The sequence below is a fragment of the Petaurus breviceps genome, unplaced genomic scaffold, assembly GCF_028583685.1.
Source record: "Petaurus breviceps papuanus isolate PSGF00001 unplaced genomic scaffold, PetGlider_PUasm1.0 90604, whole genome shotgun sequence".
NCBI lineage: Eukaryota > Metazoa > Chordata > Mammalia > Diprotodontia > Petauridae > Petaurus > Petaurus breviceps.
In genome coordinates, this window is record NW_027187285.1 from 3,397,097 (window position 1) to 3,421,373 (window position 24,277).

Below are 24,277 nucleotides of genomic sequence, written 5' to 3' on the forward strand. Positions count from 1 at the left end.
TCAAAGCCAAAATGGAATTTTAATATGGAGTTTTAACAAGGCTAAAATACCTATAGGGTATAAGTCATTCTTTAGAGAAAGATACTCATTCATTCATTAAATATTTATTTAGTGTGAGCAAAGCACAGTATGGTATTTTGGGAGACATAAAAATGCCCATATTTAGGGTATGGACAGATTCAATATAGGAGCTCCTAGGGTAGTCCCCACCTCTCAGAGTTGTTGTGAGGAAGGCACTTTGTAAACTCTAGAGTATTACATAAACTGTGAGCTATTACTGTTATTATCACTACCTATGGATATGCAAAGATGTCAGAGCAGATAGAGTGTTGGCCTTTGTGTCAGGACAATCTGGGTTCAAGACCTTCCTCTGATACATATTGACTGTGTGACCTTGCCAAAGTCACCTAACTTCTCAGAGTCCCAAGCAAGTCTCTAGGTTTATAAATTCCAGATAAGTTGCTAAACTCTAATGGTGGTGGGGGTCTGCACAATGGGAGTTACCGAGGGCTTGAAATAAAAACTAAGTAATGCTTTTTTTCCAGAGGCAGGAATTAGGCTAAGCTATCTAGAACCAAAGGCTTCTGCAAGAGAACTATAGACGGAGATAGAGTTGGATTGGAAAAGATTCTAAGGAGTTTACATTTGATATCTTCAAGACTCAGCACTGCAGCAGGCCTTTCCCTGTTCTGGGCCCCTCCCATCTTTCCCTGAATGCCTCCTCCCCTTCCCTAGATGCTCCAGTCTTGCCCCTCTCTCAGGCATGTTCTGGATCCAGTCAAGCTGATTAGTCAATGTTCATCATGAATGTTTACACCTTGGAAATGGCAAAATGCTACAAAACAAGGCTTGAATGGTTTGGTTCATTGTTTTCTTGATTGTCTAAGACTTATGAAAGTGATGGGGAAAATGTTTCCAGTACATCCCCTGTTTTCCAACGATTTGGTAAAATTTGGCACATGAATACTTTTATGCACATTGTTTCCTCCATTAGAATGTAAGCTCTTTGAGGGAAGATACTGGTTTTGATCTTTATTTGTATACCCAGTGCTTAAGCATAAGTCCTGGAAGATAATAGTAAATGCTTGTTGACTGGTTAGTTGATTCTGCAGGCAGGGAATAGTTCTGCTATTTTTGGTGTGATTGTTAAGGAAAATATCCTTCAGCAATTTTTAGGCCCAAAGTACTGTGTACTAATAGAGAGTATAGGGTTACCAGTCATGTTACTAATGTGTAATATCAATAAAGGACTCTACCCTTCAAGGAATGATTTCCTAAAATGCCCAGACGATGGCAAAAATGGGGGAGAATAGTAAGAGAAGGGGATGGAGACTGAGAAAATCTGGGTTCTAGTCTGTGCTAACTGTTTACTGACTTTGAACAAGTTATTTCTCCTTTTAGCTTCCATTTTTTCATCAAGGAAAAGAAAAGCTTCCCTGTCTAACATCATAGAATTGTTATAAGGATCAATCAAAATGGTGCCTGTGAATTTTCTTTGTTCATTGCAACGTGCTATTAAATGTTAGGTATCATCACTATAAAGACTGTTAAAAGGGTGAAATCAGGGTCATGCTAGACCATAGCCCCTCTCTTCCTAATGACTTGCTCTAGCCCTGGCCTGTGCCTAAGTGAATATTTAATACACCTCTCAGAGCTTCAAAATGTCATGTGTGAGGCTGGGTGTTGATGTCAGTCAACAGCAGAGTGGAAACAGGAGCCTGGAAATGTGCTTTTTTCTGTTGGAGTCAAAATGATGTCGGCACAGAACCAATTTTTCAATTTAAATCTGTTTCAGGAACATTGCTGGCAAAAAGAGGGAGGTTAAGCCCTGCCAACATTAATGCAACAAATATCTGGGCTCAGGGATGAGTTTCACAGTGGGGAGGGTGCTGAGGGGGGCTTGCTGCCAATATAAACCATCCATTTCACAGAGCACCCACAATGTCCTAAAGGAGACAGACACACACACGCATTCATACACTCTCTCTTTTCTCTTCCCTTAAAGTCTGGCATCATAAGAGCACCTCTCCTAGGGTGACTAATATTTTCTCAGTCTTAAATCCTCCTACTCTCCCTATATCAGGCATGGAAAAAATAATTCTCTTTACAGTCCCAGGAGTAAGGGAGATTATGTTCATCAAAAAGCTCATTTTACCATTAGACTTAACTTTAGCCACCAAACTTTTTTTTTGCCAGAGCAACTGACAAAGGACTCTATTTTAATTTTCTTTTATCTTTCCCTTCAAGACAGCACTGAGGGGATGGCTAGGTGGTGCAGTGAATAGAGCACTGGCCCTGTAGTCAGGAAGACCTGGGTTCGGATCTGGCCTCAGACACTTAACACAGGGAGTGGCTGTGTGACCTTGGGCAAGTCACTTAACCCCAATTGCCCTCCAAAAAGCAAAAAAAAAAAAAGACAGCACTGAAAACATCCAAAAGAAAGGTAGAAAGAAAAGGAAGGAAGGAAAAGGCTTGAGCCTCTGAGTTCTAGTCCTATCTGCCACGAAATAGCTGTGTGACCTTGGACTGATCTCTTTGCTTTTCTGGGTATTTGTTTCCTCATCTGTTAAAATAAAGAAGTTTTAGACAAATGGGTCCCCACAGTCCCTTCAATTTCTAAGATCCTTTGCCACTATAACCTATAAATCAGGCACTCACTTTTTGTATAATCAAGCATTTTGCTCAATATGAATGACTAAAGGTACAATGTACTGACTCTACCTAAAATTATGCACTACTTCCCGCCTGAGTTTGCCAGGAAGAAAGAACACCCTTCTCCTGTAGGAAAAAGAGGGTAATGGTACTAACAGGTCTCCTGGAAACAACAGCCCCAGGAGAGGTCAAGTTGCTTTTCTATTGTTGGAGTTTATATTTCAGAGACCAATGACAAGAGACTAAATTACATGCCTTCCTTATGCACCAAGAACCAATTTTCCATTACTTATTTTAATGAATAATGTAAAATTCAACATGATTAGTAATCCAAAAAGTATTTGAATGTGACTCTGTGATATGTTTTGGTCCTTTAATATGGGTGTGCCTGATGTTTCCCACACAAAAATGGATTCTCATTAGGAAGATTGAGCAGTCCTAGGTTTTTCTAAGCTTTCTAGTTTCTTTATCCTATCTTACTTTTCTCTAATCTATACTAGAGGGCAGGGTGGAGGGAGGGAAGCATATTTTTCCATTCTGTAGCAAAGCACCAGCCTACTCATAATTCTCTTCTCTCAAACATTCTCTGAAATCAGGGACATTGTTTGATTTGGATTTCAGTAGGCTTCCCCCTTAAGAGTCCATGAAGAATAAACAGAATATTGAAATGACAAGTAATTATGCTGAGTAGATGCTATTAAAACAAAGAGTGTTTGGGAAATCAGGTAACTAAGCCTTGCCCTCCCCCCAAACCGTTCCCCCCCAACAACCTACCAATATATCTATCTGAAAACAAAACAAAATAAAACCTCAAAAAACCAAAACCCAATAGAGTGCTGATGGCCAATCCAATCTGCTAAAGCATTCTCCAACATTGGCAAGAGGACTTTAGCCATGGCACATAAAGGACTGCCACCTTCCAGATCCTGAGCATTGACACAGAGAGGGAAGAGAGTGGGGTGTCCCAATATTTTTTCATAAAGGAGATACCAGGCTGTCTGTCCTTGTGAAAATAATTTGCTAACCATTTTATCTATGAAAATTTGGGAAGACAACCTTGCTATTGTTCCAGATGGCTAACAGGGTGAATACATCCTTTTAAATTTTGAATAAGGCCCCTAAGAGTGTGAAAAGAGTGGGAGCAGAGGTCAGAACCACTTGTCCCTACATGTCCTTGTGGGCTACAATATGAAACCTAAAGAAATAACTAAGTAGTCTAGCAGTATCCAGATGCACTTGGCTAGGACCTCAGTAGCTAATGGGATCTCATGGCCCAACTTAATTAGAATTTGGGCATTGATCCACCTCCACAGAGAGAACTGATGGAATGTTGAGTGCATGCTAGGATGTAATTTTTAAATTTTCCTTATTTTTTCTTGCTTTTTATTGTGTTTTTGCAACATGGCTAATATAGAAATACATTTTCTCTGATTTCACATTTATAGCTGATATCATATTGCTTGTGTTTTCAATGGGTAGGGGAGGAATGGGAGGGAGGGAGAGAACTTGAACTCAAAATTGTAAAAAAAAAAAGAATATTAAAAGTGAATAGTCAACTAAAAAATTTGGGCCTTGCCTGGATGAATAAAACCTGAAGCTGTTTCTCCTTCACTTTTTGAAGAGGATCAATAACATCATGGGTGATGACTTGTGAGTGAATTGGATTTAAGTGAGGCAGAGTTGTGCCAATTCAGCCTTGAGTCATTGAAGTCCAATGGCAAGTCCAAAATCAAGAGGACTGGCAATGGCCCAGGATGCAGTGGATGGCTTTGGTGTCTTCAATGCCTAACCAAACTCTAAGCACTCCATCTGCCTGCTTTCATTAGCCTTCGTGGCCATTGGAACAAATTACTTAAAATAGGAAGGAATATGTTCAAAATCTGTTGTATGGGTGTGAGTCAGGGAATAGTGAAGTCTTGAAAGAATTAAAAATGTGTATTAAGTGGATGATGTAGAAGAGCCGCATATAACAAATAGAAAACTGCTATAAAGAACCAAAGGGTCATGCTTGGAAAAGTGCTGGGCTGGCTGTCAGCGGACCAAGATTCTGAGGCTTGAGATCTTCCTATGATAGCTCTGCCTTCAGGTTATCTCACCATGAACAATTTTTCGATTCCGGTGTCCAGGTCGCTTCATCTGACCTTCATCTGGACTCCAAGAGCTGCATTTACCCCTTTCTACTGCCGAACCAAAATAATAACCAGGGAAAACGTGATATTAAACTGCTGGTTTAGTTTAACACAAAGGGCAAAAATGCAGCCTTCTTCAACAGAGATTTAGGATTCAGCAGGAAGAAAGAGGGAAGGGTAAAGAGTAGCATGTGTTAATCAATGCCAGGAAGATTCTAGATTAGAAAAAGGGCAAAAATAGGGACAGCAGACATGTTGATTTACTGGCATGATCTCCCTTTTCTCTTTGTTCTTAATAAATGTTTAAAAGTGTTTAATAAATGTTTGTTGGATGGATGAATGTTTACCACTTGCCACAGGGGAAACAGATGTAGAGAGAGAAAGGAACTGGAGAGTCAGACAGAAGGAGTGTGCCAAAAGCTAACAACACGAACTGTGTTAGCACTTCTAGGTCAGAAACTGTGTTAGCATTCCTAGGTGAAGACTGCTTAAGGAGGCATATTAACATCTTCTCTCTGAACAGTTAGAAGGAGGTAGTTAAAAACTTTAAGAAATATCATCTGACCTTCATGCCTTTGACAACTGGGGGAGAACAGGCAGAGGAAGCTGACATGGGCAACTAGAACTATATGTGGCTTGGAACTTTTTCATGACTCAGACACAATTGCTGAGAGAAAGCTCTAGGTCAAGTCCATTCATGATGCATTTACTAAGTGCCTGTTGCCTGCCTGGCACCATACGAGGTGTTAGGTATACAAAAAATAAAAGTCTCTACCCTCAAGGAGCTTATATTCTAACGGGGAGAGGGGAAGAGAAGCAATATATACAGAGTCAGGAGGACTCATCTTCCTGAGTTCAAATATAGCCTCAGACACTTGCTGGCTGTGTGACCCTGGGCAAATCACTTAACCCTGTTTGCTTCAGTTCCTCATCTGTAAAATGAGTTGGAGAGGGAAATGGCAAACCACTCTAGTGTCTTTGCCAGGAAAACTCCAAATGGGGTCGTGGAGGATTAAACACAACTTAAAAGTGAATATGAATAATAACAATAACAAAAAGTAAATACAAAATATTTATTAAGTAAAATGAGGGAGGGAGGGTACTAATAATTAGGTGAGTCAGAAAAGACCTCCTATAGGAGGGTGCACCCCAGTTGGGATCTGAAGGGAGCTAGGGATTCCAAGAAGCAAGTTTAAGGAGGAAGAGCATCCTAGGTAGGAGTGCCTGAAGAGAAGTGCTAGGAAATCAATCTAGAAATATAATGCTGGATCCAGATTCGGAACTGCTTTACATTGCAGGCAAAGGTATTTGCATGGTATCCTAAAGATGAGAGGGAGCAACTGAAAACTTCTCAGATAGAAGAATAACATGGGCAGACCTGGGCTCTAAGAATATCAAATTGGCAGCTAAGTGGAGGATGGATTAGAAAGGGGAGAGCCTGGAGTCAAGGAGACCAATTTGGAGGCTGCTGCAATAGTCTAGGTGAGAAGTGCTATAGGCTTGAGCTAGAAAAGGGTCTGCTATATGAGTGGAGAGAAAAGGATGGATACGAGAGATGCTATGGAAGAACATCAACAAAGGCTCGCCATTTGCTTGGGCATGGGGACAGAGGGAGGGAGAAGAGTTGAAGAGGACTCCAAGATTACAAGTCTGAGATGACCCTTGGCAGAAACAGGGAAGTTAGAAGAAGGGTGGGCTTCGGGTAGCAATTTGATATAGGTTATAGATGTGCAATCACACAAAACATATTTCCATATTAGTCATATTGTAAAAGAAGAAACAGATCCAAAGGAAGAAAACCATGAAAAAAGTAAATTGAAAAATAGTATGCTTCGATCTACATTCGGACACCATCAGTTCTTTTTCCAGATGTGGATAGTGTTTCCCATCATGACTCTTTACATGCAGTCTCCCCCATTAGACTGTGAGTTCCTTGAGGGCAGGAACTCTCTTTTGACTTTTTTTTTGGATCCCCAGCACCTTCACACAGCACCTGGATAATAGTAAGTGCTTAATAAATGTATATGTATTGACTGACTGTAGACAAACTGAAAATAGGGACAATTACAAGGGTTTTGATACCTTAAAAAAAATCTGAAAGTCTCAGGGCAGAAACTGAGACTTGTGAGGGTACAAAGTCTAGAAAAGTTCAGGGGAAGTTAGAAAAAACTATGGTTTATTCAAGCCAGAGATAAAACCAAAATTAGATTAAGCAATACTTGGAAACTGGTGAAGGTTCATGAATGCTGACCATGGAATCACAGATTTAGAGAGATCTGCCAACTCCTTCATTTTACAAATGAGGAAAGAGTGGCAGAGATGTAGAGTGACTTCTTTTTAATGTCACATAGAGAGTAAATAGCAAAGTCAGGATTTGAACCTTGCTCCTGAAACACAAAGGCCAGCATTGTTCCATTATGCTAATTATACCTATAACAATGTCATAATTCTATTTCCATAAGCCTTGGTATAAATTGAGAATCACCTTTTCAACTATAGATTTACTATACTAGGTAAGATTTGTATTTTAATAAAATATTCTTCCCCCCCCCAATAGGAAAAAAGCATAGCTAAGTGAGAAAATGTGCTCATCTTTGATTTGGTTAATATGAAAAGTGTAGAATGAAGAAGGGAAGTGGGAGGTAGGAAAAATAACATAAAATAAAAGTTACATAAAAGTAACATGACGAATTGATTATGTACTTTTTTAAAAGTAAGCTATAGCTGGAAAAAAAAGAGCATGGCATGAGTCTATAGTTCAAATATCAGCAACTACCTGGTGAAAGGTTACCTAAATTAAAAGCAGAGTTCCCCAGAAGAAATAAAACTGCGTTTGATAGACCCAGACCTATAAAATCATGTTAAATATCACATATCTTTCTATTTACTTTCCTCAAAACTGTAGCTTTTATTGTTGAATTTACTTAGAAAATATTCATCTATTGCAAAAAGAAAAAAACAGAAGGAAAAAAAATTATGCTAACCGACATCGTATGACAATGCAGTATTGTAGACAGAATACTTGGTTTGGAATCAGAAAATCAGTATTCAAGTCATAGTTCTAACATTTAACAGTTTGGTGATTTTGAGCAGTACTTCACCTTTCTGGGCTTTAGATTCTTTATCTGTAAAATAAGGGGACTGAACTAAAGGCTCATTTATCTCTAACAGTCCATAATGTTGTTCTGTAGCTGTTTCAGCAAGTCACTTTTCTGGGTCTCAATATTTTTATCTGTAAAATAATGGGATTGAACCAGAGAGCCCATCCATCTCTCACATTCTGTGAGGCTGTTCAATAACTCTTTCCTCCTCCCCCAACTACTTTAAAAAGGTTTTACTCTCTTTTTAGGAAATAAGGCAATGTCCAGGGCTAGTTTTTTACCTCTTAAAACAAAGTTACTGGAATTTAAAATTTAATTAAAATTCACTTGCCTGGAAAGGTAATACTTTGACCTACTTACATGCAACTTGTTCTCTCCAGATGTACATGAAGCAGACCTGATAAATTGGAAGAGAGGCCTTAGACTGACATCTCTAAGAGAAATGGGGGTGAATCTTAGCCTTTTGCTAATCAGTGAAGTCAACCCCGTGCAATGCTCTCACAGTAGTATCTCTCTAGCAGGCCAACTTTCCCCACTGTGAATGTAAAAGTTGATATGACTTTTATTCTGATTTTCTAAAAGCATTAAGTCTTTTCATTCTGAAGTAATCATTACTGTTTGACAGCTTCACCAGGGTTTTCATTATATCATTCTTCAGAGGAGGAAAAAGAGTGAGTAGGCCTGTCTTGGGCATCAGCTTTATTTTTTGACAGCCTACCCCTGCTCTGCGATCTTATTGTTCACACAATATCTGTCTCTTTGTGAACGCCTGCCTTTAAAACCACAAAACCTTATTTAAACTTAATAAAAAATGTCTATCTCTTTTCCCCTTTGTTAAGTACAAAGAATGAACAATGGAAGCTAGGTCATCATGAAACATGGAGCACATGGAAGACATAGATTTTGCCAGCTGTCAGGCACAAAAAAGATGTATTGAAGTGGCTTGCTAAGCAATGAAATAAGGATCTTTTGACAGAGTCTTTTAATTAGCATGAGATCACATCTTTCTGACTAATATTTCCTCCACATTTTAGCACGATTAGGCACGATTCTGTAGGAACTGTAGTTTGAGGAGAGATGAAGGAGAAATATTTTCTACAATATGAATCCCTTTGCTCTGGCTTCTGAGGCTGTTATATCAAGGAATCATTTGTGCATAGTCTCCTGGGAGACATCCCTCCCACCTTGGTACTCATGAGTAACCAAAATGCTATCTCTTCTCTATTGCTACACAAATAATCATGCACCCAAGTCCTGAAACAAAGTTGAGGGTTTGGGTGGAGAATTTAAAAAGTCACAGTTCTGTTCTCTTCAGGGGAATGTACTTGGGTGGGGATCTGGGAGAATACTGCTCTGTGCTGCAGATGTTTGTTTCATTGTAATCTTTAGTAAGGGAAGAGAGTATAGGTAAATGGAAAAGGAATGGTAAGATTTTTTTGGGACCTGGAAATGAGCAAGTCCCCAATTAGACTATTAGTTGTTGCCCTTGGACAACTCAGGCTGGATGGCTTCTTATTTGGAGTGCTGTAGTAGAGGATTCATGTTTCTATGGACTGGCTTAGATGGCCTCTGAAGTCCCTTCCAGCCTTGACATTCTGTGATTTCACTTGTCTGGGTTTTAATATCTTCAGTGGTAAAATGAGGGATTGGTAGAAATGAGAAGACAATTAATTGTGGTTCTTTTCACAGGTATGGCCACTAGGGAGAAAGTCTAAAGCAAACAAAGCATAGAGGCAATCACAAAAGATTAAAGAATCCAATTGCATGAAACCAAAATGGTTTCACACTGTCAAACAAATGGCTTAACCTCTCTGGGCCTCAGTTTCCTCATCTGTAAAATGAAGGACATAGACTTAATGACCTTAAGGGTCATCTCAAACTCCAAATCAGTGATCCTATGAAAAGTTATATATTGGTAAAAATATCTTTGCATAAAATATCACCAATATAGGTTCCATATTCAAAATATATAGGGACACCAATATTTAATTCCAAGAGCCATTTTCCAGTGGATAAGTGGTCAAAGAATACAAACAAAATAGTTCTCAAAAGAAGAATGGCAAACTCTAAATACCACATGAAAAACTGCTGCAGATGACTTATAAGGCAAAAAATACAAATTGAAACAACTCAGAGGTTTCACAGCACATCCAGCAAAGTGACAAAAATGACAAAAGGTGAGAAAAGCCAACATTGGAGAGGTCTGAAACAACCTTCACTGCTGGTGAAGGAGTCAACTGTTTCAAGTATTCTGGAAAGCAATCTGAAATGATGCCAAAGAGTGACTAAGACGTTCATACCCTTTGACCCAGAGATTATACTCCTAGGCATAGACCCCAGGGAGGTCAAAGACAGAGAGAAAAGTCCCACATACATGAAAATATGAATAGCAGCACTTTCTGTATTAGTAAAGAACTAGCCAAGTAAATCTGCATTTGCTGAGGACTATCTAAGTAAACTATAGTGCAGCAATGTTATAGGATCTCACTGTGCTGTAAGAAACTGATTATAAAGAATTCAAGAAACACTTGGGGGGAGGGATGATGCCTAGTGAAACAAGATAACTGGGAAAATAATATGCATATCAACCTCAACAAAATAAGTATAATAAACAACAACAAATCCCCAAACTGAATGCCATATAATTATGATGACCAAGCTTGGTGTCCTCTTCCACTAATTCCCCCCGCACCCCTTCTTTACAGAGGTGAGGGACTATGGGTATGGAACACTGAATATACTGCCATGCTTAACTGAAGTGTTACTTAGTTTTGCTGAACTGCCCCCCCTCCCTCTTTCTTTTTTATTCTTTGTGGCAAGGGGGGGGAGGCTTCTGGGGGATGGGGAATATGTTTAGAAATGAAAATATATCAATTTTTATTGATATATCAATCAATATATATATATATGTTTGGAAACAAAAGATAGCAATTAAAATTTTAAAAATGAAGGGCTTGAACAAAATGTTCTTTAAGATCCCTATTAGCTCTGATAAGATTTTATGAATCTAGTCATGTGATCCTGGGCAAATCACTTATCCCCCCTTTGCCTCAGTTTCCTCATTTGTATAATGGGTATAATATAGCACCTACCTTCCAGGGTTTTTTTGTGAATATCAACAAGATATTAATTGCAAAATACTTAGCAGAGTGCCTGGCACATTGTATTTATTGTTGTTGAGTCATTTCAGTCGTGTCTTACTCTTTGTGATCCCATTCGACGTTTTCTTAGCAAAGATACTGGAGTAGCTTGCCATTTCCTTCCCCACCTCATTTTATGGCACATAGTAAGCACTAGGTAAATGTTAGCTATTGTTATTAGTCTCTGGAAAAAGGGACTGGTACAGAAAAAAAGGAACTATGTATTATCTGAGACTAGGTGATACACAGTAACAGTTGCAGATAACTTAGAAGGCTTGTTAGAATTTTGAAAGGGAACAAGATCAGGTAGCTTTTACAACTTCAAGAAGAAACTCAGAAGGGACCTCTGTGATGATCTAGTCCAATCTCTCCATTTTATAGATGAGAAAACTGCGGCCCAGAGATAGGAAATGACTTGAACTAGGTCACAAAGGCAGTGGAACCAGATTTTGAACCCTGGCTACCCTGACCCCAAGGGTTCTTTCTCCAATGCCATGATGGCTTTAATCTTAATCAAAAACCATAGACTGTCCTCTATTTTTTTTCAAGAGTGTGTTTATGGAATCACAGAATTAGGACTGAAAGGGATCTTTTGATATTATTGAGCCCAAATCCCTTGTTTATACAGATGAGAAAACTGAGGCCCTCTTGGCTGTATTTTGGACAGTAAGATAACATAGATAAGAAATTTGGTGAACCAGAAAACTGATTTTTATTAAATGTTTAAAGAATGTGTTTCTTAAAATGGTAGTGCTTCAAATTTGTAAGCTTCTTTAAAAATTTTTTTAAATAAGTTTTTATTGATATCTTTTAAAAAATTACAATAATTTCCTTGAATATGCCTTCTTCTTCTCCCCCTTCCAGATAACCATCTCATAAAGCAAATAATGGGTTTTAAGGACAAAAAAAAAAAGAAAAGTGAGAGGGATATATTAGCATAACTGATCATCAAATTTGTTAGCTTTTAAAGATAATAAATAGTTGTAATACAAAAAAGAAAAAGAAAACTTGAGGTCCTAGAGAAGTTAAGCAATTTACATAGGTAGTAAGTTGCAGTCAGGATTTGAACTCAGGACCTTTGACCCCAAATCCAATGAATACAATCCAATCAGGTTTAAACCCTTGTGGCATGCAATGCTATCACTTATACCCTCTCTCATTCATTATTTGTCCCAGATTGACTCCAAAGCATTCAAAGTCAACCCCACTCCTTCCACCCCTAGGAGACCTCACCAAAAACCTTTTGTTTCTCAAGGCTTACCATCAAGGATGGCCCACTGGTTGTCAATTTCTGTGTGCTTCAGGTAAGAATCTTCAATGGTGGGGTCATAGTCTGGCACAAAGATCTTCTGGAAAAACTGGATGGTCAAAGCACTCTTGCCCACACCACCATCTCCAACCACCACTAGCTTGTATGTGGGGAGATTGTCACTTGGCACAGCACTGGTAGCCATGTTTCTGAGAAGTCAGACCTAGAGAGGCAAGACATGTTGAGTTAGCCCAGAAGCCTCTGTTTTTACACCATTTCCAATCCAACACGGGGGTTTGGTTACCACTCCCTTAATTGCCCCCCGGTAGCCAGTCATCTTGCAAGAATGGCACCAATTCCTCCATCAATCAATATTTATTGAGTGCTTACTATATTCAAGGCACAGCAGTTGGTAGAGAATACAAAGAATTTATATACCTACAATGAACATGATTGCAATTATCCATTTTGACAATAGTTTTAGTGTGATTTAATTTTTAAAAATCTACCTGCCTATAAAACTTTACCACTCCATTCTCAGCAGATTTAATTGAATCCCTGGTAGACAACGTGCCCTGCGTATTCTCCCTCGCATATTTTTTAAGGCTGTATAAGATGATACACTAAACTATTACTTGGCACAGTAACATCAGTAAGTAAAATTAATAGAGTACTGTATCTGAAAAAGAGCCGCTTCAAAAAGCTTCAAATGAACACACAAATACAAACTTCCACTTGCTTGTTTAGGCATTTCTGCTTGACATTACCTGGTAATTATTTTGTAACCAAAGAATGACTTCATAGTTTATTTAATTTCTCCCTTTCTGCCCCCAAAACACCAATCAAAGATACTACTGCAATGCAGGGGGATTCCACTTTAAGCAAACCCAATATATAATAATCCAAGACTCATTAAAAATGTATATTGGGAGCGATTACTTTATGAAAAAATCTTTTGTTTTTATAAGGAAATGTGCTGTAGGGCTCTCATGCTGACTATACTAGAGACTGTGAGGAAATACAGAAAAAATTTATAATTGACATGATGCCTGCCCTTGAGTTATTGAGGCCCTTTGGGGGAAACAGGGCCAACACTTACAAAAAGAACATATCAAAAGGAAAACTATTTCTAAATACATGCTGTAAAACTAGAGAATTGTGTCCATGTGGTAAGTTCCTGGGCATGTCTAAAGTGAATGGTGAGAATGGCTTCAGATAGCTAACCATGGGAGTTTCTGCCTTCAACAAAGATTTATCTACACGGATACACAGGATTTAATGACTCATTAATTGATTTCAGGAGAAAAAAACCCCATAGATGATATGGGAGCAATTTGTTTCACAGCAATAATATTATAACAGGGAGTACATTACTGCATGATGAAAACTCAGAATATAAAAACCTTGAATAGGTGGGAAACAATATGATTTTTATAATGATCAATCCAGTTCCTCCCCCTGCCCCTTTTACATCCCACTTTCCCTACATTTGGAAAGAAGGGTGCTATATCCCAAACCCAAATCACATTTCCATAGCTCTTAACTTGTCCTCCACAGGGCCCATGGCTACAGCAGGCCAGTCTTGGAAAGCCAAAGAAAGTGGTCAGCAGCCCCCACCTCTCTGCTCTCTCTTCCCCACACAACTGCCTGGCGCCAGTCACATCTTTTGTGGGAATCAGACCATTTCCCACTTGATCGATTGTCAAAGTATGTGAAAGGGCAGTTTTCAAAGGAAGAAATCCATGTTATCAATAGTCAAATGAAAAAAATTCTCCAGGGGTGGCCAGGTAGCACAGCCAGTAAGAGCAACAGCTCCAGTGTCGGGATGACCTGAGGATCGAATCAGGGCTCAGACACTTAGCACCCACCCAGAAAAACCTGGCCGTGTAACCTTGAGCAAGTTACTTAACCCCAAGTGCTTAGGGGAGGCCAGGTGGCTCAGCGAGTAAGAGCATTGGCTCCAGTGTCGGGATGACCTGGGGATCAAATCTGGGCTCAGATACTCAGCACCACACCCAGAAATAACTGGCCGTGTAACCTTGAGCAAGTTACTTAACCCTGATTGCCTAAAAAAAAAAAATTCTCCAAATAACTAATAATGAAAGAAATGTCAAAATTGTAGGAAAAGGTAGGTCTGGGGAAAGTAGCACTATCTTCCCCTCTTCAGTACCTTTTGTGATTTACTAACACAGCACAGTCACACTAAACAAATTCCCTGATGTCTGGAAATATATGTGTACATGTTTATATAATATACACATATTGTGTATATACATATATGTATATTTTATTCTATAACTTGAGTCCATAACTTCTCCATCAAGAGGTGGATAATGTGCTTTATCAGTGGTTCTCTGGAGTCATGGCTGGTCTTTGCATCTACGAGAGTCCTTAACTCTTTTAAAGTTGTTTGTCTTTACAATGTTGTTTTTGTAGAAATTATTTGCCTGGCTCTGCTCACTTCATTCTGCATCTATTCATACAAATCTTCTGAGATTTCTTTGCAACTGTCTCTTTTATCATTTCTTATGACACAATAGTTTTCCATTACATTCAAATACCATTATTTGTTCAGTCATTCCCCAATCAATGAATACCAGCGTGGGTTCCACTTCTTTGCCATTAGAAAAAGAGCCACTATAAATATTTTTGTAGACATGGGACCTTTTTTTTTTCCTTTGATCTCTTGTTGGCATAGGCTCCAGTGGATTATTGATAGATCAAAGGGTCAGTTTAGCAACTTTTGGGGCATAGTTCCAAATTGCTTTTCAGAATCGAAAGCTGGACCAATTCACAGCTCTACCAAACAGTATATTAATGTACCTGTTTTAGTGGAGCTCCTCTAACATTCATTTTCCCTTTTTTGGTCAACTCTAACTATCTGATAGGCATAGGTAGAACCTCAAAGCTGATTTAATTTGCATTTCTTTCATTATTAGTTATTTGGGGAATTTTTTTCATTTGATTGTTAACAATATTGATTTCTTCCTTTGAAAACTGCCTTTTCACATACTTTGACAATCTATCAAGTAGGAAATGGGTCTGATTTTTATAAATTTGAATCGGTTTCCTATTTTAGAAATTAGACCTTTATCAAAGAAACTTATTGCAAAGATTTCTTGCCTCCCCCTTCTCCCCCACCCCATGTTTCCCTTCTAATCCCAGATGTACTCATCTTGCTTGTGCAGAAAACTTTTAAATTTTATGTAATAAAATTGAACCTTCTTTGGTCATGAACTATTCCCCTATCCATAGTTGCCAAAGCTAGTTTCTTCCTTCATCTTCTAATTTGTTACTGATAGTGACCTTTTATATCTAAGTTATGTGTCTATTTGGAGTTTATCTTGGACTGAGGCATTGGTCTAAAACTAATCTCCACCAAATCCTTTCCAGTTTTCCCAGCAGCTTTTGCCATGTAATGACAGACTCTCCATCAATCAGAGAATTAAGGTAGGTACCAAAGAACAAAGATAAAATTTAGGGGGGAGTTTTGTTGTAAAGTATGATTGACAAAGTTATATTCCGACCCACTGAAAAACAATTAGCAAAGAAATTTCTAAGGATGGCTTACTAATGGATATTTAACTAATATGTTTTTGAAAACTGATTGAAATCAAACCATAAAATGTTTTTCCCCCTTTGGTCTTTTTGGAGGGGGGAAGGCAGGGCATTTGGGATTAAGTGACTTGCCCAAGATCACACAGCTAGTAAGTGTTAAGTGTCTGAGGTTGGATTTGAACTCAGGTTGTCCTGACTCCAGGGCCAGTGCTCTATTCACTGCACCACCTAGCTGCCCCCATAAAATGCCTTTTTTTAAAAAAGGATAATATTCTTTTAAACTCTACATTTGGGAGGCTAGGTGGCGCAGTGAATAGAGCACCAGCCCTGGAGTCAGGAGGTCCTGAGTTCAAATCCAGCCTTCTCAGACACTTAACACAAAACTAGCCGTGTGACCTTGGGCAAGTCACTTAACCCCAATTGCCTTCCAAAAAGCAAAAAAAAAAAAATTAAAATTAAACTCTACATTTAACATTTGATAAGCTGTGCCCCTGGAGGGACCTAGGCTGTATAAGTATCCATCCAATTCTTCTTTTATACCTCCAGCAGCATTATATCAGCAAGATTATTTAGTGGGAGAACCGTCTCACCAACATTCTAAAGGAAACCATGGGATCCTGTCACCCTACTCTCCATGCAGAATCTCTTCCTGTTCAGTATTACACTTCCTTCATGACTAACACACCCCTCCATCTACCTGCCTAACTTTCCATTCTTTAATTTCTGTCATCCAGAATCACCATTTTATGTACCAAACATGCCATATTTCTATTTCCTATTACTCTTTCATCCTGATACACCCCATGTCTACTATTCTTGGACTAATTTTCCACCACCCACCCCTTCCACTGTGTCTTTTGGAACCCCTGTTTCGTTATTAACAGCTTCCCCTTCCTTCGTCCTTGATTCTTTTACACTTATTTTACCTCCTCACATTCAGTAAAACTTAACTCTTCCTCCTGCAAATTCCCCATCTCTGGTCCCCTTCTCCAACTGCTGGCCACTCCGTTTCTCATTCCTACCTCAAAGGCTTTGGAGGGGGAAATCAGCATACCCATTGCTCTTTCCTTTCTACTTCCAGATTTCTGCTTTCCCACCGTTATTCAACAACTCCTTATATGCCACCCTTTCCCTTGTCTCTATTCTGGACACTTCTCTATCTTTCCTCCTTACTTTGGTTTTTGAATCTCTCCTTTCTACCCCTTTCCTAGTTACAATCAGGGTAAGAAAACTAGAGCTTTGCCCTGGCCTGGAATCTGCTCAAGAAAAGGCCATTTAGAGAACTGATGACAGTGTGTGTACAGGAATACAAGAAGGGAAGAAGGCAGGAGGTGGAGCCCAGTGACTGGGTAACACTATGTTGAGGTGGAGAAGATAATAGGATGGTGAGAGTGGGGTTGGGGAGTAGGTTCCTGATACTCCACCACTTCCTGCTCATTTCTCTCAGGGTTCTTTAAGGGGTGGAAGTAAGAGACAGGGAAGCCAGAGAGGACAAAGGCCACAGGAGATCAAAGCTAAGAAGCCCTGTCCTGCGCCTGTGAGCAAGGCCCTTCAGTGCAAATAGCCCTGGGCTCATCTTGTATTTTTCCCACCTTTCCTATTTCTCTTAATGCATTTATTTATTTGTTCATTTATTTATTCATCTACTTATTCATTTATTTTAGAATTTGATTTTTAAAATTCTGAATACCAAATGAAATAGGTATTTCCATATAAACAAGAGAACTGTATAAAAAACATGAATGCGCAGCTCTTCACTTTAAATATATAATGGATTCATTGTGTAACTGTTGAAGCTATCCTGTTTGTGATTTTTTTTGAACTTTTTTTCTCTTTATTTTTTCCCCTGGCACTACCTTTAAGCAAAATGAGCCCACCATAGTTCAGGAAGTACAATCCATAATTGGGAAAGGGGGGGCCCTTAAGACGGGGCAAGACTGAGGAAGGAAGGCTTTGCCTCCCCCATTGCAGAGGACTGTTCTTTACCTCAAAATTTTGTCTTCCCTTGCCTCTCAGAGTTTTCTGAGACTCAGTGTCATAGGGTGGGTAGAAAAACCAAGTTGAAAAGGAAGGTCCACTATCCTGGGAATTGACAGGAACAGAGACCAGGATGCCTAGGAGGGGGGAAAATGCTTCCTTCCCCAGGACTATGAGTTCTCCGCATGACTTGGATAGAAAGAGATACAGTTAGGGATGAGAACCTTTTCTTGCTTTCTAAATTTTGGTTTCTCAAACTGTTCAATTTTTCCCAATGCAGAGTGTGATGGAGTATGGGCAGAGGAGAGGAAGAAGAATATGGGGCCAGAGTACCTCTGAAAAGACTGAAACTCTGAATAAGGTCAAATTTTTGTTATTTGGTTAGGAATCAAGAGACCTGAGTTCTAATTCTTGATCTGATGCTAGCTCTTGACCTGTTTCCTCCTCAGTAAAATGAGGTGATTATACAAGGTAGTCTCTGAAATGAGATTTGGGCTCCATTTGATTCTACCTCAGGTGACTCAAATTTAATAAGAGTTAAATGATCTTTCCTTTGTGGTCTTGGGCAAACAATTTCCTTACTCTGGGGCTTCCATTTCTTCCTCTTTAAAGGGAGGGAGATGGATTGGATGGTCCCTAGAAGCCCTTCCAACTCTCACATGAAACTTTGAGGGTTTAGAAGGAATTGGCTTCAAGCTCTCTTCAAGTCTGATTGCTGTAAGGATTATTATTCTACTCCAGTAATCAGGCTTCTTGGAGGCCATGTGTGGAGAAACAGCTGACCTTAATATATCATTATCAAGAATAAGTAGTTACAACAGGAAGCTAACAGATGGTTTCCAGCCAAACTGCCCTGTTTTTCATGCAGAGCCCTCCATCTACCATCTGATGCCTTTGGGCACCTTAGAGTGGTGCTCCCTACCTAGAATGCACTCCCTCCTCACCTCTACCTCTTAGAATCTCAACTTTCCCCTAAGGCTGAGCTCAAGAACCATCTACTAGAAGGTCTTTCCAATTTCCCCTCACTCCTAGAGTGCCTTCCCTTCAAGTTATCTTGTGTCAAAGGAAGTAACAGATGTAATGCACTTTATAAACCTTAATGTGTTATATAAATGTTAGTTATTATTGTTAATGGTATATATCTCGTGTATAATTACTTATATGAATGATCTCTCCGTTAGCTAGAGTGTAAGCTCCTTAAGGGCAGGGATTTATCTCACTTTTGCCTTTGTACACCCGGTCACACAGTACCTGGAACATAGCAGGCTCTTAAGTGGTTTTATTGTTTGGTTGATAAAACATTAAAGCATCTTAATGGGATCCAAAACAACTCAGAAAAAAATTGGCCTTGTAGACAGAAAACACACAAAGAAATCAAGTGAATGAGGCCCCATGAACTTTTACCTGAGACATGGCATATAAAGCATGGTTAAGAAAATGTATTATCAAAAAAAGGAGGTGAACTAGTAAAGGAAGAAGAATGAATTCAAGAGAACTGGGTAGCCCCAACGCTGTACTGATACTCAGGAAATGTCAGCATGTTAGGTAGATTCTTTTTGTAAGATGTATTGCTGGGTTTAGTGAGAGGAAAGAAACATACAGGAAAAAAGGGAAGAATTGCTATCTCTACCAGTAGAAAGATTGCTCCCATTGAGGGGATCTTGGATAAATATCAAAGTAAGCATCCAAAGGCCACTTGCTATGACTTTAAATTGCTGTCCAGTCCTCTCCCCACCTTCTCAGTTTTAGGAATGAAAAGAAAGACTGATAGAGACAAAGTGATTTGCTCAAGAAGTGATTTGCTCAAGAGGTCAGGGGGATTATATTAGGGAATTTCTCAACCCAAAGGTCCAAAACACCCACACAGGGAGTAATTGCTTCCACCTTGGTCCATTTGACTGGAGATCAACAAATCAGGAGGCAAAGCTAGAAGATGATAAAGATAATAAATAACAAAGCTAGTGAGTTGCTGCCAGGTGAATAACACTGGCAGCCCAAGAGAAAAAATGATGTGTGTTTGTGTGTATACATATAAATGTATGTGTGTATATATACACATATGATCATACATATGTGTATATCTGTTTATATGTATAAATATGTAGATGTGTATGTATACCACTCAAACACACACACAAATATACTTGTGTGTGTTACACAGCTATAATATATGTAGAAGTCTACATGGTAAATGTAGCAAAAGGGAAAAGTTTAATTAGCCTATCAGATGGCTAAGTTCTGGTGCTTGCCTTGGTTGGAAGATTGAGTATTATGATAGGACATTAGATGATTTTGGAGGGGAAGGTCTTTACCTTGGGATGACTGGTTAGCCTTATAGTCTCACAAGTTGCCCTAGATCAGGTTTATTCTGGCAGATAAATTCTTTTTCTAGTTAATCACATCCAACTCTCTGGGTGGGGAAGGAGCGTGTTTATGTGGGAGCAGAGGTCCAAGATAGTGGAGAACTCTCTTTGACATAGAACCAGCACAACACTGCAGGTTCCATTTTTTTTGTTGTTATCTAAAAGTTTACTTTAAAATGTTCAAAGGGGGAGAGAAGGTGGTTCCCCTAAACTCACAGTACTTAGGCTGATCTATTTCTTTAATAGTAGCAAGGAAGAAACCTGTGATATGAACCCATGCCCTCTGAGTCCAGATCTGGTGCCCAGTATTCTGCCCCTAGCTTTGTGAAAGTGCTTGCTATTTTTACAGCCCCACAGAGACTAAGGGAAGAAATGGTACAGGGAGAACATTATCCTTTATTTCCTTCTCATACTGGTGTGAGGGGAAAAAACACAAGCAAATAAGATACAGTGGTCGTAACTGAATAAAGCACCGAGGAGGCATTGAAAAGCAACTGAAGAGGGGTACAGCTCATCTCAGAGGGTCTAAAGGAGGGAGTGATAGTACAATTTATCAAGCACATACTAAGAGCATGGTATAATGCTGGCTAGCTAAGAAGAAAGAGTTAGGAAAAACAGCAAGCATGAGCATAAAGGTGGAATTAGTAAGAACCGTTGAAGGGTAACAAACAGATTGGCCATTTCCATGTTAATTCTTGGCCTCCAAAACATTTCCATTGACCTTTACTTAGGAGATAAGAGATCCTATTTGTGAGAAAGAACCGGGCATATTCATCATCTCCCTGCCTTTGAGACTTGGTAAACACAGAGACATTTCAAGGAAAATCCGGACATTTCCCCAGTAGAATGGAATGGGGAATGGAGGGTTTGGGTTTTTGTTGTTGTTTTTAATTTGTTATGTTTTCTTTTCTCTTTTTAATTAGCACCAAACTTTGCCAGGAAAGTGATTATGCCAGTAAAATGCTTTACAGCCACTGTTTTCCAATTTATCAGAAGTGATACCTAACGGAAACTGCAATAAGTGGAAGGATAAAATTTAGCAGCTGGTGGTTTTTCTCTGAGCCATTTCCAGGAAGGTTAACAGGAACATACGGCACACTGTAATTCAGCAAACATCTAATTGGGGCCTACTATGTGCAAGACTAGGTACTGAGGACAAAATGAGGACAAAAAACAGTCCCTGCCCTGGGAAGAGAAAGGCGGAGAGGGGAAAGAATAATAGCAATATTTCCTAGGGCCCCATAGGCTGGGCTATCTTTTTCCTAGGGTCCAAAGCTAGCTTTCCCTTTAGAGGGGCTAAAAATCATTTTTGGGTGAGATTTAATTGACCCAAGAGACTACAGCTTGAACTTTTGATATAACTTGCTGGTGGACTAAGCACAAAAGGAAGCCCATGTGGAGCCAGGTTCCTGACCAAAAGACCATAATGGACAAAATAGAGGCAGGGCATATCAATGCCATATCCTGGTTGAATGTCCTTTCCATGCTGTAGCTAAATAATCTTCCTTTTGTTAATTGTTAGGTGTTAATTTAGTTCCTGAATATGAAATACTTTCCTGAGTCAGGCCCAACCTACAACAGAGAATAAGAGCAGGAAAAAAAAAAAAACCTTTGATAGGATGTGGTACCTGAGCGATGCTTTGAAAGAGGTTATGGATTCTATAAGGCAGAGGTAAGTAAGTACATTCCATACATAAGGGAGGGAGCAGCTAGATGGCACCTAGGTAGGGCAGTGGATAGAGTGCCAGGCCTGGAGTCAGGAAGACTCATCTTTCTGAGTTCAAATCTGACCTCAGACACCTACCAGCTGTGTGACCCTGGGCAAGTCACTTAGCCCTGTTTGCCTCAGCTCCTCGTCTATAAAATGAGCTGGAGAAGGAAATGGAAAACCACTCTAGCATCTTTGCCAAGAAAATCCCAAATGGGGTCACAAAGAGTCAGACATGGCTGACATGACTGAACAATAATACATAAAGGAGCACTTTGTCAAAGGCACAGAGGTAAGAGATGTTAACAGTTATCATGTCAGTATGTAGAAGGGGAGTGATCCAAAATAAGTCTGGAAAGGTAGATAGGACCCCAGGAGTCTGTATTTTATTCCAGAGAAAAGTGGGAGCCACTGAAGATTTTTTAGGAGCGAGCTGACCTGGGAAGATCTGTTTTAGGAATATCACTTTGGCAGATATGCAGAAGACAGATTTGAGATAGAAGAGACCAGAGGCAGAGAGTACTCTTGCAGCTGATCAAGTGAGAGGTGATAAGGGATTACCTAGAGGAAGGGTTGTGTGGAGGGAGAGGGGACAGATTCTAGAGAGCTGTAAAAGTAGGACTGGCAAAGCTTCATAATCCAGGCTTCATTGAGTAGTAGGAAACTTAGCTGCAAATGAGTGTATCCTTGGTTAATTAGGCGAAAGCAAACAAAAGTACATTAACGGCTAGCATGTTTGTGGTCACTTCTACAAAAATAGTTTGCATTGCTAAATGACGGTTTCAAGAAACTCATTCCACCAATACTCTATGTTTGATGGCAGCCATTCAACTAAGGAATGCTTTAAAATATAACACAGTAGATCATCCTAGCAATCCATTAGAATGTCTTTTTCCCTCTTGATGACCATTTAGAGATTCTCAGAATTGAAAATGATCTTTTTTATATGGAATATAAACAGAGCCTCACAATACAGCTAGTTGGCTCAGTGGATAAAGCACTGGGCTTGGAATCAGGAAGATTCATCTTCGTTAGTTCAAATACAGCCTTAGACATTTATTAGCTGTGTGACCCTGGGCAAGTCTCTTTACCATGTTTGCCTCAGTTCCTCATATGTAAAATGAGCCAGATAAAGAAAAGACAAATCACTTTTGTATCTTTGCCAAGAAAACCCCAAATGGGGTCACAAAGAGTTGGATACAACTGAAATAACTGAACAGAACAGAACAAGAAGTTCCACCAAACATCAAATTGAAACGTCATAGCCAGTTCATCTAAATTCCCTAACTTTGTGAAAGATCAATTGACTAGCTCATTGGGGGCTTTGTGTTTCTTGAAGCCAGGAGGACATCAGAAAGAGCATTAGATTTAGAGTACAAATCTCTGCTCTGCTACCAGAGTGATCTTGAAAAAGCTGTATCTCTTTCATTGGTATCAGTCTCCTCATCTGTAAAATGAAGGTATCAGAATAGATTATTTCTAAGGCCCCTTTCAGCTTTGACATTTTATGTTACTAATGCCAGCACCTTTTGAGCAATGGAAAAAAAAGTGAAGTAAAAGAAGGCAAGATGAAAAACAGTACAAAAGTATATCTAAAGGACATGAGAAGAAAGAACAGATGTGGATCGACATCCAAAGAGAAGTTAAGAGATGAGAAACACACAAAGTCAAGAAATTAAGGGAAGGATGAAAAACACCAAAATATCATGAGATATGATAAAATAAGGAGTTCACTCAGTTAAGAAAATTAAGGAGAAAGGAAATAACTGAATGTATCTTTAAAATACAATAGTAGTTAATAGCAATACTCAAGGAAATGAAAAATATAGAAAATTTACCAATGGATGAAACAAAAGGATTAATATAGGAGGAAACAGAATGGAAGCAAATAAAAGAATTGAAACAGTTGAAATAAAAAGCTCAAAAATAACTGGAAAAATATTTAAAAGCAATGTTGTTGAAAATGATGATGTATATGACAGAAGATGGATGAAAAATCCTCAAACTTACTACTGTTCTACAAAGAAGAAAAGAATTGGATGACTATATTTCAGGAAACACTGCAAGAAAATTTCCCAGAACTATCAAAAACAAGTAGTACTCTGTAAGTAGAAAGAATTCCCAGAAGACTAACAAGGGAAAACTCAAATTTCATCTCACCTAGGGAAACCATTGGCAAATTTCAGATATACAATGGAAAAGGGGAAAAAAATCCTTCTAACAATCAGTAGGAAAAAAAGACATCAAATAACAAGAAATATCAATTAGAGTATCTTAAAGATTTTTCTTTTAAAAGCAGAAATGTCAATATATGTAAACTATGTAAACGTTAAAAACATGGGCCTAGCTAGATCCCAGAATCAACTTCCCAGCAATGCCAGCATTCAGGGTGAACAATTA

General features: G+C 39.0%; 1 protein-coding gene across 1 annotated transcript in view; it reads right to left on the minus strand.

Moving 5' to 3' along the window:
* MRAS (muscle RAS oncogene homolog) overlaps positions 1-24,277 on the minus strand; it is a 117,092-nt gene that overhangs the window by 41,227 nt on the left and 51,588 nt on the right. The window contains exon 3 of the mRNA XM_069063892.1: positions 12,284-12,494. Coding sequence (XP_068919993.1) covers positions 12,284-12,476 — 193 coding nt within the window. The 5' untranslated portion in view covers positions 12,477-12,494. The remainder of the gene's footprint in view (positions 1-12,283; positions 12,495-24,277) is intronic.